This window comes from Stylophora pistillata, chromosome 7 (genome assembly GCF_964205215.1).
Source record: "Stylophora pistillata chromosome 7, jaStyPist1.2, whole genome shotgun sequence".
Taxonomy (NCBI): Eukaryota; Metazoa; Cnidaria; class Anthozoa; order Scleractinia; family Pocilloporidae; genus Stylophora; species Stylophora pistillata.
In genome coordinates this window covers 3771621-3789781 of record NC_142525.1, presented here as the reverse complement: position 1 = coordinate 3789781, position 18161 = coordinate 3771621, and the positions used below count along the sequence as shown (strand labels likewise).

General features: G+C 39.2%; 2 protein-coding genes and 1 long non-coding RNA gene across 4 annotated transcripts; 2 read left to right on the top strand and 1 right to left on the bottom strand.

Annotated features, from left to right (window-relative positions):
• The first annotated feature begins 3 nt into the window (after nt 1-3).
• LOC148726250 (uncharacterized) lies at nt 4-6869 on the top strand. Of its 2 annotated transcripts, XM_088728997.1 has the most exons (6): nt 4-1162; nt 1384-1488; nt 2068-2195; nt 2483-2559; nt 2840-2959; nt 6552-6869. In XM_088728997.1, exons 3-5 carry the CDS (start codon nt 2094-2096, stop codon nt 2931-2933), a joined length of 273 nt encoding a protein of 90 aa, XP_088585123.1. In that variant the 5' UTR covers nt 4-1162; nt 1384-1488; nt 2068-2093; the 3' UTR covers nt 2934-2959; nt 6552-6869. The 2 variants fall into 2 exon arrangements, with proteins under 2 accessions (XP_088585123.1, XP_088585122.1); XM_088728996.1 differs by lacking the exons at nt 4-1162; nt 1384-1488 and having other exon boundaries at nt 1631-2195.
• A 3098-nt stretch (nt 6870-9967) lies between these two features.
• On the top strand, nt 9968-14217 carry LOC148726249 (uncharacterized). Its single transcript, XR_015989847.1, has 3 exons — nt 9968-10016; nt 10487-10563; nt 13265-14217. It is a non-coding gene; the product is annotated as an uncharacterized LOC148726249 (long non-coding RNA).
• LOC148726248 (putative skeletal organic matrix protein 5) lies at nt 14048-16574 on the bottom strand. Its single transcript, XM_088728171.1, has 2 exons — nt 16315-16574; nt 14048-15943 (listed from the first exon to the last, which is right to left on the bottom strand). The coding sequence occupies exons 1-2, from the start codon at nt 16555-16557 to the stop codon at nt 15425-15427; spliced, it is 762 nt and encodes a 253-aa protein (XP_088584297.1). The 5' UTR covers nt 16558-16574; the 3' UTR covers nt 14048-15424.
• Between the last annotated feature and the right edge of the window lie 1587 nt (nt 16575-18161).

The following is an 18161-nucleotide window of genomic DNA, read 5'->3' as shown; positions in this document are numbered from 1 at the left end:
GTGCTTAGACGTTTTCTACCATTAAAATTGGCTTTTAGCTAACCTGGACTTTACCCCATTGCGTGTCAATTTCCTGTAAACAACCTGCATTTTATCACGTATTTCGCACGCAAAGGGCAAAGTCCAGATAGGCAACAACCAATCAAGTAGCCCACCGTATTATCCTTTGAAGAATGATACTTTCTCTTAGTTCAATCTACTTTCACTTGTTCGAAGAACGGAGAACGGAAAATATCTTTGTCCAGAGGCTGTAAGACCTACGAGCAGGTTGTTGTTTAGTCTCGTCATGCAATGTTGGAGAGAGAGATAGCATTACGTGACAAGTTCAAATTAGGGCTGTGGAGGGGAGTGCAGGAAGCGTTGTACCAATGCAGTTTATTTTTGCCAACAATTATTCAGACACCAGCATCAGTTATATAGTGTCCCAATTCAACCTACGTATCCAAAAAAATAACTCCTGCATGCGTAGCATGCCTATGTTTCGATAATTGCTCGCAGTAATCTGAGTAGTTGCTTGAATTTGTACAATCTCTGTTCCTGCTAGGTACAATGAAGCCTGTTTTTTTATTAGGGGCTGGATCGGCCTATTGACATTTGGAGATTGGATTTCATATTAATATGCGTAAGCAAAAGCGGGAATGTTTAGTTTCCCGTGGTCGAGTGCAGTTATGGATCCCTTCAAACTTCGAAGGGTTGAATTGCTTCATTCTACTCCAGATGAGTCAAGGGAATGGTTTATCTTAAATTTCAAGAAATGTGGCTTAAGAGTCAGCAAGTTTTTTGAAGTTGCCTGTTAGTGGCACATTTTCCAAGCGTTTTGTACGGTCCAGCTTTAAAAAATGGCGGAAGCTTGGATGGCCGATATGTTCAGAACAACAAAGTGGCCATCGTCTCTCTATTTGGAGTTGTTTCCACCATCTTCCGGCAGAAATTCGAAGAAGGAGAAGTGGTGAGATATCTTTGGTTGATCGATAAAATAAATTCGCCTAAAATCAAAACGGAGACTAGCAAGACTCGACCAAGCGATGACTTTTGCGAGGAGCTGAAAGCTGTTCGTGATGCCTCCGCAGTTATTCGAATTGAAAACGATCGACTCAGAAGGCCGACCTCAATCAAGCGCGGAGTCAGCTAGAATTCCTATTAGAGGAAATAAAAGAATTCGGTAAGTAAGACCAGCATCAGAATTAAAATTGAGGAGAATGTCGCCGCGAGGATATGTGGACATCGATCAAATGTATATCGTAGCTGTCATGTCCACAGTCCTGAGGTGGGGCGAATGCTCAACGACATCCTTGACAAAACTAAAATTAACAGCAGCAGCCTACTGCAAGCGTTGGAAACAATACTGGGGGACAGTAACCGTCAGTTTTTGCAATCTTTCAGAGTACCAGACTGGACCCTGCTGTTTTTCAAACTGCAGTCGAGGATCCTGGATCAAGAAAACCTTGGCAAACGTTACTTAGCATTTCCAAGCTAAGACGAACCGGGGTAAGTCATAACGTTTACATTTTTATTAAGATTGGAAAAAAGTGAGTTTGCTGTCTTATGTTTTGTTGTGAATGCTGGTTTTACGGTGTATCAGAACTCATCTTTGCTTGGCAGGAAAATCGCATAATTGGCTGAGTTTGATTTTACGCTGAGCCACTAAGTCTTCTAGCTATGATCACTTTTTATGGCTACTTTAGGAGAAATTTCGGGTTTGTTTCCTTGATAGGGTCTTGACAGTATTATAATTTATTTCATTTCTATTTTTCTACGATAAAAGATTTAAATCGCCAGAGGGATGCCATTGAGAAAACTGGAATAGTAGTTAATGGAAGATGCTTTAAAGTTAAATTTCTAGGTTATTTGTGTGTGCCAATCTTGACTCTTTATATTTTTTTTATCTTATTATTTTTTATTTTTGCAATGTTTTTGTTACATGTCTAGCTACGTGATAGTAATTATTGAATCCATTTTATGCTTGGCAGTGTTAGAAAATATCTGGGAAAGTATAACATTTGAGATCTTTGGTGTAGCTATTTTAACTTCAACTTCTTGTTATCTTCTTGTCTTTTTTCATGACAGTTACTCTTGATTACGAAACACTGATAATGCTGCTCAAGCAAAGAGTTGGTGATGCCAAAAAATATATCAATGAAATTTGCAAGCAAGGATTGGACACAGAGTGCTGTGTATTCTGCAAAGTTATTAAGGTAGGTTACACCTGCAATGCTAAATGACATGCATCATAGCGGAATTATACAATAACACAAAATATATTCAGCCTACCGGTATTTGTTATGCAATTTATTTATAATCAATTAGTGAGAGCTTTCTTGGCTTTCTTGACTTTACAGAAAGGCAGACGAAAGGTTTCCATAAAAGTGAACATATTTTATCTGTGGTGAACAGTGATTATATATCTACCATTAGTAGTGAACATTATATGACTTTAGCTCAGTTCATTCATTATTGAGTGATACATGCAATTTATTTGTAGGAATGTGCCTCTCCTGATGTTCCTTTTGGGGAAGCCTTTGCTGAGTGTTTCCTAAAGAGCAAAGCAAATACTGGGGGGTAGGTACAACTCTGCATTTCTGCATTGACATGCATAAAAAGTTCCAGCTTGCAGTATGGTATTTCACTTTCTATTGGAATACATGTCTTTAAATCTCACTTGAGATACTTAGTTTGATGGACAGTTGGTATACTGCCGGCCGACAGTTGGCTGACAGTCGGCCGACAGACTTTTAGGGGAGCTGTTCTACACTTTTACCCAGTTACCAGCAAAAATATGGTAAGCTTGGATTATAAAGGTGGAAACTAAATTCACTGTTTTTTTTTCTGTCTGTTTCAGATGGAAGGGGTTAAGAGATGACTTGCTCTTTCTCCTTGAAAGGAGCCATGTGATGTTAATTTATGTGCTCTGCCTGCAGTGTATAACATTTTAATTTTTAAATTCTGTGCACCCATTGTAGTAAGGCATGGTCAACATTGTATCATTTAAAAAAATTTTTTTTCTTGAAGTCTTATCCTGTAACAATATTATTTTGTTTAGTGTTGCCTGGTCACTTCTGAGATATATATTTATTTGTCATATTTCTAAGATTTATATGGCATTCAGCGTAATGCCTGGGAGCTTCTGGGATATAGCAAACTTAGTTTTTCATTCACTGTTAATAGAGGGAAATTATGTCTTTCCTTTCTGGTTCACCCAGGCTGAAGTCCTTCATTCAGAGTAATGCCTGAGCACTTCTGGGATATGTAACATACCTAGCTTTTCATTCATGGTCAATATAGGGAAGTGTTGTCTATCCTTTCTTGTTCACACAGGCTGAAGTCCAGGCATTCAGAGTAATACCAGAGCACTTCTGGGATTTATAATATACTTAGCTTTTCATTCATGGTCAATACAGGGAAGCGTTGTCTATCCTTTCTGGTTCACCCAGGCAGAAGTCCTCGCATTCGGTGTAATGCCTGAGGGCTTCTGGGATATATAACATACATAGCTTTTCATTCATGGTCAATATAGGGAAGTGTTGTCTATCCTTTCTGGTTCACCCAGGCTGAAGTCCTGGCATTCAGTGTAATGCCTGAGCGCTTCTGGCATATATGACGTACATAGCTTTTCATTCATGGTCAATATAGGGAAGTGTTGTCTATCCTTTCTGGTTCACCCAGGCTGAAGTCCTGGCATTCAGTGTAATGCCTGAGCGCTTCTGGGATATATAACATACATAACTTTTCATTCATGGTCAATATAGGGAAGTGTTGTCTATCCTTTCTGGTTCACCCAGGCTGAAGTCCTGGCATTCAGTGTAATGCCTGAGTGCTTCTGGGATATACAACATACTTAGCTTTTCATTCATGGTCAATATAGGGAAGTGTTGTGTATCCTTTCTGGTTCACCCAGGCTGAAGTCCTGGCATTCAGTGTAATGCCTGAGCGCTTCTGGGATATACAACATACTTAGCTTTTCATTCATGGTCAATATAGGGAAGTGTTGTCTATCCTTTCTGGTTCACCCAGGCTGAAGTCCTGGCATTCAGTGTAATGCCTGAGCGCTTCTGGGATATATAACATACATAACTTTTCATTCATGGTCAATATAGGGAAGTGTTGTCTATCCTTTCTGGTTCACCCAGGCTGAAGTCCTGGCATTCAGTGTAATGCCTGAGCGCTTCTGGGATATACAACATACTTAGCTTTTCATTCATGGTCAATATAGGGAAGTGTTGTGTATCCTTTCTGGTTCACCCAGGCTGAAGTCCTGGCATTCAGTGTAATGCCTGAGCGCTTCTGGGATATATAACATACTGAACTTTTTATTCATGGTCAATATAGGGAAGTGTTTTCTATCGGCCTTACTGGTTCACCCAGGCTGAAGTCCTGGCATTCAGAAAAATGCCTGAGTGCTTCTGGGATATACAACATACTTAGCTTTTCATTCATGGTCAGTATAGGGAAGTGTTGTCTATCCTTTCTGGTCCACCCAGGCTGAAGTCCTGGCATTCAGTGTAATGCCTGAGCGCTTCTGGGATATATAACTTACATAGCTTTTCATTCATGGTCAATATAGGGAAGTGTTGTCTATCCTTTCTGGTTCACCCAGGCTGAGGTCCTGGCATTGACTGTAATGCCTGAGCGCTTCTGGGATATATAACAAAGTTTTACATAGCTTTTCATTCATGGTCAATATAGGGAAGTGTTGTCTATCCTTTCTGGTTAACCCAGGCTGAAGTCCTGGCATTCAGTGTAATGCCTGAGCGCTTCTGGGATATATAACATACTTAGCTTTTCATTCATGGTCAATATAGGGAAGTGTTGTCTATCCTTTCTGGTTCACACAGGCTGAAGTCCTGGCATTCAGAGTAATGCCTGAGTGCTTCTGGGATATATAACATACCTAGCTTTTCATTCAGTGTCAATATAGGGAAGTGTTGTCTATCCTTTCTGGTTCACCCAGGCTGAAGTCCTGGCATTCAGTGTAATGCCTGAGCGCTTCTGGGATATACAACATACTTAGCTTTTCATTCATGGTCAATATAGGGAAGTGTTGTGTATCCTTTCTGGTTCACCCAGGCTGAAGTCCTGGCATTCAGTGTAATGCCTGAGCGCTTCTGGGATATACAACATACTTAGCTTTTCATTCATCGTCAATATAGGGAAGTGTTGTGTATCCTTTCTGGTTCACCCAGGCTGAGGTCCTGGCATTCAGAGTAATGCTTGAGTGCTTCTGGGATATATAACATACCTAGCTTTTCATTCAGTGTCAATATAGGGAAGTGTTGTCTATCCTTTCTGGTTCACCCAGGCTGAAGTCCTGGCATTCAGTGTAATGCCTGAGCGCTTCTGGGATATACAACATACTTAGCTTTTCATTCATGGTCAATATAGGGAAGTGTTGTGTATCCTTTCTGGTTCACCCAGGCTGAAGTCCTGGCATTCAGTGTAATGCCTGAGCGCTTCTGGGATATACAACATACTTAGCTTTTCATTCATCGTCAATATAGGGAAGTGTTGTCTATCCTTTCTGGTTCACCCAGGCTGAAGTCCTGGCATTCAGAGTAATGCCTGAGCGCTTCTGGGATATATAACATACTGAACTTTTTATTCATGGTCAATATAGGGAAGTGTTGTCTATCGGCCTTACTGGTTCATCCAGGCTGAAGTCCTGGCATTCAGAAAAATGCCTGAGTGCTTCTGGGATATAAAACATACTTAGCTTTTCATTCATGGTCAGTATAGGGAAGTGTTGTCTATCCTTTCTGGTCCACCCAGGCTGAAGTCCTGGCATTCAGTGTAATGCCTGAGCGCTTCTGGGATATATAACTTACATAGCTTTTCATTCATGGTCAATATAGGGAAGTGTTGTCTATCCTTTTTGGTTCACCCAGGCTGAGGTCCTGGCATTGACTGTAATGCCTGAGCGCTTCTGGGATATATAACAAAGTTTTACATAGCTTTTCATTCATGGTCAATATAGGGAAGTGTTGTCTATCCTTTCTGGTTAACCCAGGCTGAAGTCCTGGCATTCAGTGTAATGCCTGAGCGCTTCTGGGATATATAACATACTTAGCTTTTCATTCATGGTCAATATAGGGAAGTGTTGTCTATCCTTTCTGGTTCACCCAGGCTGAAGTCCTGGCATTCAGTGTAATGCCTGAGTGCTTCTGGGATATATAACATACTTAGCTTTTTATTCAGTGTCAATATAGGGAAGTGTTGTCTATCCTTTCTGGTTCACCCAGGCTGAAGTCCTGGCATTCAGTGTAATGCCTGAGCGCTTCTGGGATATACAACATACTTAGCTTTTCACTCATGGTCAATATAGGGAAGTGTTGTGTATCCTTTCTGGTTCACCCAGGCTGAAGTCCTGGCATTCAGTGTAATGCCTGAGCGCTTCTGGGATATACAACATACTTTAAGTTTTTTCATTCATGGTCAATACGGGGAAGTGTTGTTTATCTTTTTTGGTTCACCCAGGCTGAACGGAAGTTCTGCTATTCACAGTAATCCCTGAGTGCTTCTGGGATACCTAACATTCTTATTTTCTTTGACATTCACAGGTTAATCTAGGGAAGTGTTGTCTATCGGCCTTACTAGTTCACCCAGGCTGAAGTCCTGGCATTCAGTTTAATGCCTGAGCGCTTCTGAGATATTTGACTTACCTAGCTTTTCATTCATGGTTAATATAGGGAAGTATTGTCTATCCTTTCTGGTTTACCCAGACTGAAGTTCTGGCATTCAGAGTAATGCCTGAGGTTTTCTGGGATATATGTGAAGAAATTCTTGTGACGCAAACTTTTCTGTTATTTGAGCTCTTCACCTATATCTACAGCAGAGCGACAGGAATAAATAGTCGTTTGAGACAAAAATTTGAAAAACAGCTTCATTTACTGTTAAAAGTCGCCCTGCAAACCGCGACGGGAAGAGAACATCAAAACAAAAAATGCTTCCAAAAAACTCAATAAATAACAGAAGGCAAAACATTGCTGGTACATTTCTTTGCGAAGCTAGATCGTGAAATCTCTGATGCGACGTTTTTGTAGGACGTAAACACACGACGACGATTGATTTCCTGACAAACTGGGTAATATGAGATGATATAAAGCATGAAACAACATGAAGTAACGCGCACAGCCTCAAGTGATCGATATACCGTATTTCCTTGAATAAGTGCCCACCCCTCGGCCATTCAAACTTGTAACTCTGAATAAGTGCGACACCGGAACCTTTTCTTTTTCAGCTTTCATAACATTTTAAACTTTTACTACCTTAGATGAATATGTTGGGAGAGATTCTTGCTTTAAGAGTTATATTACGCCGATGTATTACCTTTCCTTTATATATGGCTGGCTTCGCAAGCGGTGCAAGATGCAGTGAATTCTGTGAGCTGATTGGCTATTAACCCTTGCTTATTTTTCGTTTTCTGCGGTGGCCAGCGTTGCAGCCATTTTGTCTTTGTGTAACCTGCAGGCAAGCTCTCGCTTGGCTCTTAACGCTTGGCTCAGGTTTGAGTCTTCCTGCTTGGTCAATAACGCATTACTGGATCTACCGCGCTCTATGTTAATTTCCAAACCACCCTAGCGCACAGCGCTTGACTGAGTATTTTAAGTTGGTTTTTCGGAAAAAGTCAACGTCCCACCCCTCTCAAGAAGCTTTTGGAATATAAAAATTCAAGGACTTTCCAAGGATTGGTTAAATTCATTGGGGGACTTGCCCTAAAATTAACGGACTTGCAAGACAGTACGAACCCTGTTAAAGTTCAAGGGAGTTTGAACTTGTTCGTAACGTGTCATTAAACGAAAGTTGGTCTTTGTCTGTTTAAAAGCTTTGTCAGCTTGTTCAACATCTATCTTGATTTGAAAACAATTATTACTACCCCCGGTCTCTGTTTATTCACGATTTTAATCATCGTTGCGGAGGAGGTAGCCGGCGCAAAAAGATTTTCAACACCAGTGCCTTAATCACATCGTACCTATAATGTCTGTAAACTCTCGCAACTATCTAGAGGATTCCGGCACCAATATAGGTCATCTGAAGGCCAGTGACAAAGAATCTTATGAGTACTGCATGAATATAGTTTAAAAAAACTGGAACAGTGTGTAAACTATAAATGCGACTTAAAATATCAGTGAGAAAAAGCCGCCTTGTATTGTGGACTCTGCTTTAAACAGCAAATGAAATTATAGGTTGTAATACGCCGAGTTTATTCCCAATAACTGGTACCCGGATGCTCAATAATTACAGCACCAAGCGTCAGCTGTCAAAGATTCCGAACACAGCGAAAAAAAAGTCGTCGGTTCTGGAATTTACTTTGTCTCCGATCCGAAAACAAAAATCTGGTAAAATTGATTAGAAAACAAAGCACTCAGGCCGCCAGTTAAATGTCGTAGTAAATAAGCGTCGCAGCCTATGTTAGTATTAATGAAGTTAACTAAGTCCGCAAGCATTGACTAAGAAATGTTTCTTCGACGTGACTGTAACTGCCGCAACACACTACGGGCGAGCGCTTCGTCTTGTCACTATTTTTAAGCGCCGGCCATGTACACTTTTTTCGGATACGGCTTCTTTAATTACCTTTTCACGCCATAGGATGATGACATGATTGTGTAAAAGTTGACGCCTCTATCAGATTAGGAGCGAAATACGATCAAAAATTTTACCGAAGCAAGCCACTGGTATCCAGCAGAGAATGCGGACTAAAAGTACGGATTCTCTGCTGGATACCTAGACTTTTTTTGGTTGCTAACGGCGTGAGGCTCGTTATGGGGAGTAAGGCAACCGGTCATCTGACAACCCTGGAGAAAATACATAAATAAGTCGCTCGAAAGAGATGATACTTTATCCTTAGCTATTGGTAACAAACAGCCATCGTGATAGTTAGCAGGCGGAGCCAGCCAGCCAGGAAGCTAGAATCTCTCCTGTTTTAGAAAATGATATCTTTAGTGCGTGCAGTGAACGTAACATTAATTCTTTCACGTATGAAGAGAACAGCGTCGTCATGGCAACCGAACTTATCAATATTGCGGTTTTACTTTTCATGAAGAGTTATAGTTTTTTTACTTTACCGATAGAACTAAGCTTTAATTTAAATCTTTTTGATGAAGGAAAAGCAATTTATATCAGAAAATCTTGGAATATGATCAGCAAAACATTATTTCATGCATGTGATATCCTCTATGAAACGGTAGAAACGATTACGTAATCAACTTGCTTGAAGAAATAAAACGACGTTCATTAAACGTTTTATGTATGTATTTTCTCGTGGAATAAACCTGATATTGATTATATCGTATGTTGTATGTTGCTTATCCTCGGTCTTAAAAGAAGGTGTAGTAGATTTAAGTTCGTTTCCTTTGTTAAGGAAAAACTTTCCACCAAAATGATATATATTTCAATGTTGTCAGGTATTTAAATATTTTAATCTTTTGGATGGAACTCCATCCATTTTTAATACAAGACGTTAAGAGATCTCCCTTTAGGCTTGTGGACATAATTTAACGGGAAAAACGGAAATATCAGAACTCTTTTTGTCAGGTTATATTGTTATATTTTTGGTTTCGAAGGCGTTGAATAGGAGCTGAGAAAAAGCATGCAGTTTCTTGAATATGACATGACAACGCCGATTGAAATATCGAAAATTGTCTTAAAACGCATTAGGATAGGAAACAGCTTTGGATTATGAAAATTGTATTTTTTATAAATAAGGGGAATGCTAATGTTCAGAGAGCGACAATAACCAGCCACAAAGGCTAATTATAAATAATACCACTTTTGACGACGCCATTTTACAAACGGTCTATTTTAGGCTAAAATGTGTCTTTTCGTGTACTTCACATATTGATACTTTTCTTAACAGAAAAGTCGGCGTTGTTGGCTGGGAGAACAACGTGAGGTTTATGGAATTAAGAGCCGCTCTCGCTAAGAGCGATCTTCTCGACTAACGTTTCAGGAAAAAGGTTTCGTTTACTTTTAGCCCACGACAGCTATGTTGATCGTGGACTATTTTTGCATGGGATATTGTGTTGGTAAGCTTCTTTCCACTGAAATCCTTTGTCTTGTGTGCACCAGATTTGTTTGATAATATGAGGGTGTGGCATTCGTTTCAACTAAGAAACGGGAAATAACATCTGTATCTTAAGTTGTGGTGCGGCTTTTAACAATAGCCTTACAAAAAACCACACTCCAGCCACTAACCAAATAAACATATCCCCTTAATTTCGCAAACGCATAAGTTATGATCATTTCGCATTATATCACACAAAATCTTTAAATCGATGGCACTGTTTCGTGAGATATTTTAATGCGCAGCAAAACAGTCATATTGCTTACAGAGGTGCTCTTTATACACGTCTTTTAGCAGCCGTGCGTTATTGTAAAGAACAAAACCTTTCTGTTTATCTGGGTGTGATCTGACGTCAAACGTCTTAAAAACAGAAAGTGCAACATCATTTGTCTTTCAAACAGACATCCTTGAGTGTTTCTTTTGTGTTTGCAGAAAGTTCACCAAATGAGCCTTGCTCAATCTGGCGTTAACAAGGCGCCTTTCTTTTCAGAGAAACAGAACAGGAAAAGGTATAGATAACTAGTGTTTCTGCATCAGTTAATGTCTTCGTTTGAGGAGATTGTTATTCACAGCACTGCCCCCCAATAATAAAGGCTGATAGTTTCGAAAGAAACTGTTTGGGGCTGGGTCGGTGGGAGTAACGAAATAATTTGGATATATCAACAAAGTTGAAATGGTAAATTAGCCACCGTAATGATTACAAAAGCTGACGTTTCGAGCGTTAGCCCTTCGTCGGAGCGAATAGAGGAATTGTGGGTTGTGTGTGCTTTTAAAGGCAGAAAATGGAGCTACGTTATTGGTGGGAGCATGGCAACGAGAAAAACATGAATAAATTAGTGGAATGAAAAGCGTTCGTTGATCCCTGTGGGAGTTAGACTGCCGGTTTGAAAGATGAGCTTTTGTTCAAGATTTTTACGGCTTTCCGTGCCACCTAAGTGCAAGGAAAGACCGCAGATTGCCATGTGTTGCTTAGAATGATTAGGTAAATTAAAATGTCTAGCGACTGGTTTCGATGTGTCCTTGTCATTCCTTTCCACGTCTCGAAGGTGTTCTCGGAATCGGTCACCTAGTCTTCTGCCTGTTTCGCCGATGTATATCTTTTTGCAAGAAGTGCAAGTTATGCAATAGATTACATTGGCGGAGGTGCACATGAAGTGATCGGTGATCTCAATGGATCGTTTAGGTCCCGATATTTTATCAGTGTTGTGAATGAAAGGACACGTTTTGCATCGTGCACGAGCGCATTTAAAAGTGCCTGGTTGGTCATTAGTCTGAAAAGAACTTCTGACCAAAAAATTGCCTATGTTTTTGTCGCGTTTGAATGAAATGAGCGGAGGCTGCGAAAAGATAGTGCTTGTCTCTGGATCGTTTTGAAGGAAATTACCAATAATTCCAATCCTTGCCTTAGCGCTGTTACTTCTCCCACTACGAACATTAAACCCTTCAGTGTTGCAACTGAGCTGCAAGGAAGCCTGTGAACCAATCAACTTTTTCCACGTGTCTCGACCCAACGAAGTGGCACGGTAACTTCCGTCGGCGATTAGTGAATATAGCGAGCTAGCCGGTTTGTCAAAAGCAATGAAGTTGTCATCCTGCTCACCGATCTTCATACCAAGACAGATCCTTGTGAACGATGTGTTCCAGTAGGTTTGTAACTTAACATAACAACATAACATAACATAACATAACATAACATTTATTCAGGGAGCTAGAACGCAAATGTAAAAAATACATCCTGAAAAGGGAAAATCGTGAGGTTAGCCCTGTATAAAAACAATTTCCCTTACTAAAAACATACAAAAGATAAGATTTAAGGCTACAGATTCAATAAAAATTCAATAAATATTCAAATAAATTTTAAGTCTACTCTTAAAAACAGACAAGACTACTCTTAAAGACTCTTTAAAGAGTCTTTAAGACTACTATTAAAAACTTGGTCTCTTGTGAGTCAAGCCCAGTCTTTCCACCGTCCAGGTTGAAAATTTCCTTACTGCCCCAGATGCTTGCATCGTAATGAAAAGTTAGCTAGTGATAAACAACAGATATGAGATATAATGACAGTAGGATATCGAAACCATCAAATAGTCCTATTTTTAGTCTGTGCTCGAGCCAAGTGGCCCGCCATAGAAACTGAAGGGATTAGGAATAGCACCAATTCCCCCCCTGGATGGGTTGCCTGTTCATCACAAGGCTACCCCCCTCCAGCATTTCCTCAAGCTTTCCTAAGGATCTAGGGGTAACCAACCCTGAATCACAAATTTTAGTAATGTGCACATCCCGTTGGGCCTCTGTTTGAACTCTTCCAAGACATTCGAGCAAAATGCCAGCCAATTTTACTCCACTCCCGAATACCATTTACCTAGACTTAAAAATGATTTGAGAATGTTCATATTTAACATAGCTTTCGGATTGTTGCTATCTTTTTAATTTCTCTAACAATCCCTTGTGTCTCTTGACGTCGCAATCATGTTTGGTGTGTTTAGTAAATAACTCATAAACAAACAAACAAATAAGCAAAACAAACGAAAAGGTATACCCCTTAGAGCCATCTATTTTCATGACCAGCGTCCAGCCACCTTCCCCACATGCGCCAAAATTGGTCAGGTGACAATAAACAAGAAGGTTCCCAGAATCCACTTGCAGGGAGTAAGCTTTATTTTCTGTGGCCCTGGCGACGCAAATATAATGAACAACAATTATAGGTTGTCTGAGAATTTGGCAAATCATGGCTTCTATGAGAATCTTGAAATGTTGAGTTTTCCAGCTTTCATAATACCCTTACAACTTTGCGATTTTTGGTGACGAAGGTGATGACGTTTTTACAGCATTAAATCGCAATAATAGGAAAGTGTTATTATAAGAAATTGTATAAGAACAGAAATTCAGATCAAGGACATTGGACGAGAAGTGATAATATTAATAGACATGTCTAGGGTATAACTTACAATTTCCTGTCGTATATTTCCTTGCCATGTCGTTGCCGCTATAAGATGAATAACAGCAAGAGTGTGGTTTCCCTTAGAACTCGCAAGTAATAAATTTTATCGTCCTGCCAATATTGATTTGCACTCATTTATTCCTTTTCTTCGACCCGGTGTCGCCTTTTCCTTCATTTATTAATACTTTTTGTTTTGTTATGTTTTTTTTCCCCAGAACCAGAGCTTTGGAAAATCTATGATAAGTTACTAACTTCTCTTTGAAAATTTTCAGCAGAGTTCAGGATCCATCTATGAACAAAATCTAGAAGTGTGAATCCCTTACTCATTTCAACATCACATCTGTCTCCGGTCCAGGGTACTTTACATGAGCATGCATATGTTTGTTTTTCCCTGTTGGACAAACAGGAACCTACATTGCGGCAGCCAGAGAGTAAACATCCCTAAAGGAAATCAAATAAATCAAAATTGAAATATGATATATTTTAAGAATATAACAAAGAGTTGATTGAGATCAAGCAACGAAATCGTTAACGAATTTTCTTTGACTAATATGGTGGAAACTGCCTGGGATGAAAAATATAGTCTCTCGTCGGAAAAAGGGTCAATAGTTCTGGTTTGAATCATTAAGAGTTGCGAGAAACGGAGAGGTCCAAAAATTGGTATTCCACTGTATTTCCATTTGATTTATTTTTTGTGTTTCTAATAATTGTTATTATCTTTTATTTCTCGCAATTCTTTTGAAAATAGTACATCTAATTACTCTCGACAGTGTCTATAGACCACTCAAAAGCAGCTGGGGCCAAGCTATTCAAATGAGCAACACGAAGAGGTTTCAAGCATCAACTTGCAAGAAAGAACAACTGGCGAGTCCACTGAGCCCTCTAAAGGTCTACCCCCTGTGCAAGCTTCATCGCTTTTCGTGTTTTCAATACGCCGCAGTCTCTACCCTTGAATATTATCTTTAAAAAAGTCAAGGATTGAAAAGCGTTGGGAAATAAGAGATACAAGGGTGTTAAATAAACCTTTTATTGTGAAAGGAGTTTCAAAGAAGACATAACGATGAATTATGGTTTATTTTACAAGCGGTAAAGACTCGGTTAAACTTATTACATTGTAAATCAAATGTGAGGAACGGTTCTATGGAAAGAAAGGGGTCACTTAATAACTTGCTTTGTTTAGTCATCACAATGTAGATGAAAACTTTGAATGAAAGACTTACTTTCATGTCGCTCACTATTGTTCAAAATTCATTTCTTTCTTTTTCTTCAAATAATATTTTTTGAAAATTGCTAAGAACATTGCCAACAAGAGAAATGTTCAGTGGGACAATGTATTTTTGTCTTTAAAACAGTCTGTAAAACAGTAAGCTTTAAAACAGTCAAGAAGTCTTTATGCTTTTTATTAAAATTAGGACGAGGCCTCACTGAGCAAGCGATTGAAGTCCACAACATAATTTTCTTTTCGTGATCATAGATGTTTCGGTAAAAATGCGGTTTTCAACATTACATATTGATGCTTTTGAACAGTCTACCATTTAAGATAAAAAATCCCGCAAGAGCTAAATTACCTTCAGAAGTAATGAAAAAACTACTCCCTTCTGTTCATCAAATTTGAAGTATTCACCAACTTGACAGAGATGTCGTGCTCGTTCAGTTCACAAGCTCCTTCGCCATTCTTCTCGGAAGACAACTTGAAGTTTATGGAAGAACAATATAAATGTTTTAGACATTTTCTAGCTACTACACGATAACAAACTGCCAAAACCAAAACGTTTGACAACGTATCCCATGAGCTGCATGTTTGTCTGCAATTTGAAAAGAGAGGAGCGAGATATCGAGTTCCCTTGGGAGGCGACAACTGCGGCAGTTAGAAAACAGGAACAATAATAGAATTTCTGTTATCGTTTCCGATCTCATTACCAACCAAAATCTGATAACCGTTCACACAATTCTAGCTCTTTTGAGGGCTTTTAGATAATAATTGGTAGGTCATTTTCTATAGAAGCTTCTTCTGAGGGCTAGAAGACAGCTCTGACGCCTTAAATTTACTTCAAAGCGAGGCTCTGTCTCGTCCAATCTAATCAGTCTCTCCACGAAAGCCAAATGCCAAACTCCCCCTCGACATTCAGAAGTTCTTGACCGACCCCACTTTTCGTTTACCCACCTTAAATTTTTAGCGATTCAATTTATGTCGATGTAAGCTGTGATAATTTCAAAAACACCTTTCAAACATTTAATAAAATGTCGAATATAAGTGGTGCACTGAGCACTTAAACTGTTAAGAATTATTGCATCTAAAAGCAAGGAAATTGACATAAAAGAAGCACTAAAGGTTGAAAATGAGAGATATAAATGCGAAGTAAACAAAGAAATTTATAGATAAATTGATAGACAACATTTATCGCTGCACCACCATGTATCCTCCAAAGAGTTTACTGCACCAAAATATATCCCATAGCTCTGGCATGTCTGCTCTTGTTATCTGGATCATGCTTTGCTTCGTTACCACACGTGTTTGAGTCATCGGGATAACCTCCAGTACCAAAACCAATTCTGGAATCACAGGAGCCACAATTGCTTTCTTGGTTGCCAATATAACCGATTCTTGCTTTCGAATGAAGAGAACTAGTACACACCACATTGAACCCTTCTTTGTTGCAATTGCGCTGCAGAGAGGCCCGTGAGCCAATCAGCCTCTTCCACGTGTTACGACCCAGTGAGGTGGCGCGGTATTTACCATTAGCGATCAATGAATATAGTGAGCTAGCCGGCATGTCAATTGCAATAAAGCTGTCCTGCTCACCGATTTTCATACCGAGGCAGATCCTTGTGAATGGTGTGTTCCAGTAGGTCGGTAACTTGGTCTCATTTGAGTCAAACCCAGTCTTTCCTCCTTCAAGGTTGAAAGTTTTTTTATTGCTCCAGAGGTCATTATCATAGTGAAACGTTCCCTAGACATGGCATGAACAAATTAATTCTTAATTACAAAGTTTGTCTCGTTAAGACCTGAGTGAGTCACGATTTTCAAACTGATAGAACGATGCATGGATAAAAGTGCATTCAAGTACATCGAAACTGGGCTATAACTTATTTCGACCCCCGACAAATGACAAGCATGGTGCAAGAAAATTGTGGCTTCTGTTCGTTTTTAAGCCTGACGATAAAGTGTTTATGAAATATGAGTAAATAAAGCAAACAAATCTTGAAATGCCAAAATATTTTTGCTTAAGCAATTGCAAATCGTTAAAGCAGTTCACTGTTTTCACTAGACGTATTGCAAAAGACCGTTAAGCCATAACTAGTGAGCCAAATAAATACATACTAGCGAGCCATTTATCTTCATAACCAGCGTCCATCCATATCCACCGCATGCGCTAAGACTCGTCATGTGACAGTACATGGGCACCTTGTCAGAACTTATTTGTAATGAATAAGCCTTATTCCCATCAGTCCTAAAAGAAATGACGACAGAGATTTCAAACGAACTGCAACAAGGAAATAGGTGAGAGGTACATGCATGAGGGTGGTGCTTTGATGACGTAAAAGTACAAAACTGTAGGAACATTTGCCTCGCTTTTTTATTTTTTATGAAGAAGCTTTGAAATGATAAATTTTGTATTTTTTGAATTGCTGAGACTCTAGTCACAGAAGGGTTTTCTCGTGTCATCAATTTTAAAGCTTCCAATTTGAATTATTTTCCACGAAAAAACAAGTTGGAAGTGTGAATTTCTGTTTCTTCCTCAAGAATTGAAGTCGCCAAAAATACTCCTTTGTTTCTGGATTGTAAAAGTCGATCTTCATCGTAACTACAGGTACTTTTCAATCAGATTGACCACGACTTTATCCGTTTGGTGCTGGAAGCCAGTACTGAATGTATCTAAGTGAGTAGAAAATGTTCTACCAGTAACTTACAATTTACTATGATAAATTTCCTGGCACGTGGAGTTCCCTGGAAGAATGAAGGGATATGAGATAATTGGAATTCATTACGTGACTCAAAGACCAAATTGTCTCAGTTATACCTCAGCATCTGTAACTCCTTACACCGTAAGGTCAATATGCATCTTCTCCATGCTGTTCTCTATACGTTGCCATTGGCACTGAGAAGGAGATTTTGTTTGACAATCAAATGATTCTTTAGTTGTTGGTTACTTCCTTGACTCCCTGAATATGACTGAAGGCGGCAGACCATCAAATTCAAACCGAAAAATACGAATTTTACAAGAAACATCCCAATTATTTCAGTCCATTGCTCATAATTCACTGCCACGATCTCGTCTCTAACTCTCCTTACTATCTGCCATACAATTATTATAATGAGAATTGGAGAATTTGATATTGGATCAACTAATAATCCCTAATTATTCTTATCACTTGTGTGCTTGATATTGTATTGTTTCCTGTTGTGTTTGATTCAGCAATGATACTGTGAGAAGAAATTAGATGCTTGGAACTCTTAGGGGCTGAAAGGTGAATATGTATTAGGTGCCAATATGAGCATAGTTTAATTTTTTCCATATCTCTTTGCACCGAGCGCGATGCTTTCACTGTCTACCGACTTACTATTCACTTGAAAATTCAATCTTTTAGGGTGGGTGAGGTTATTGAAAGGCACATAAAAAAAGATGAAAAGTGAAACTCATAAACTATTGCCTTTCTTTGTGGTTAACGTCATAATTACCCATTTTATTTTCACATCTTTCACCAGTCCAAGGAGTTTTGCAGGAACACGAGAAGGTTTGCCTTTTTATGTCGCGAATACAGGAACCATCATTGAGGCAACCGGTCATCTAACAACCCTGGAGAGTATAAATAACATGAGTCGTTCGTAAAAGATGATACTTTATCCTTAGCTATCAGTAACAAACGGCCATCGTGACAGTTGGTAGGCGGGGCCAGCCAGCAAGCCAGAATATCTCTTGTTTCAGAACCTGATAACCTCAGTGCGTGCAGTGAACGTAACATTCATTTTTCCACGTATGAAGAGAACAGCGTCGTCACGAGCTTCTCAATGCAGCGGATTTACTTCCCTGAAGGGTTTTAATTTCTTATTTTACCAATAGAACTATGCTTTTATTGAAATATTTTTTGGAAAGGCAAAGTAATTTTTTATTAGAATGTATTTTAAATATGATAAGCAGATTATTTTTACATCCTTGTGATATCCAC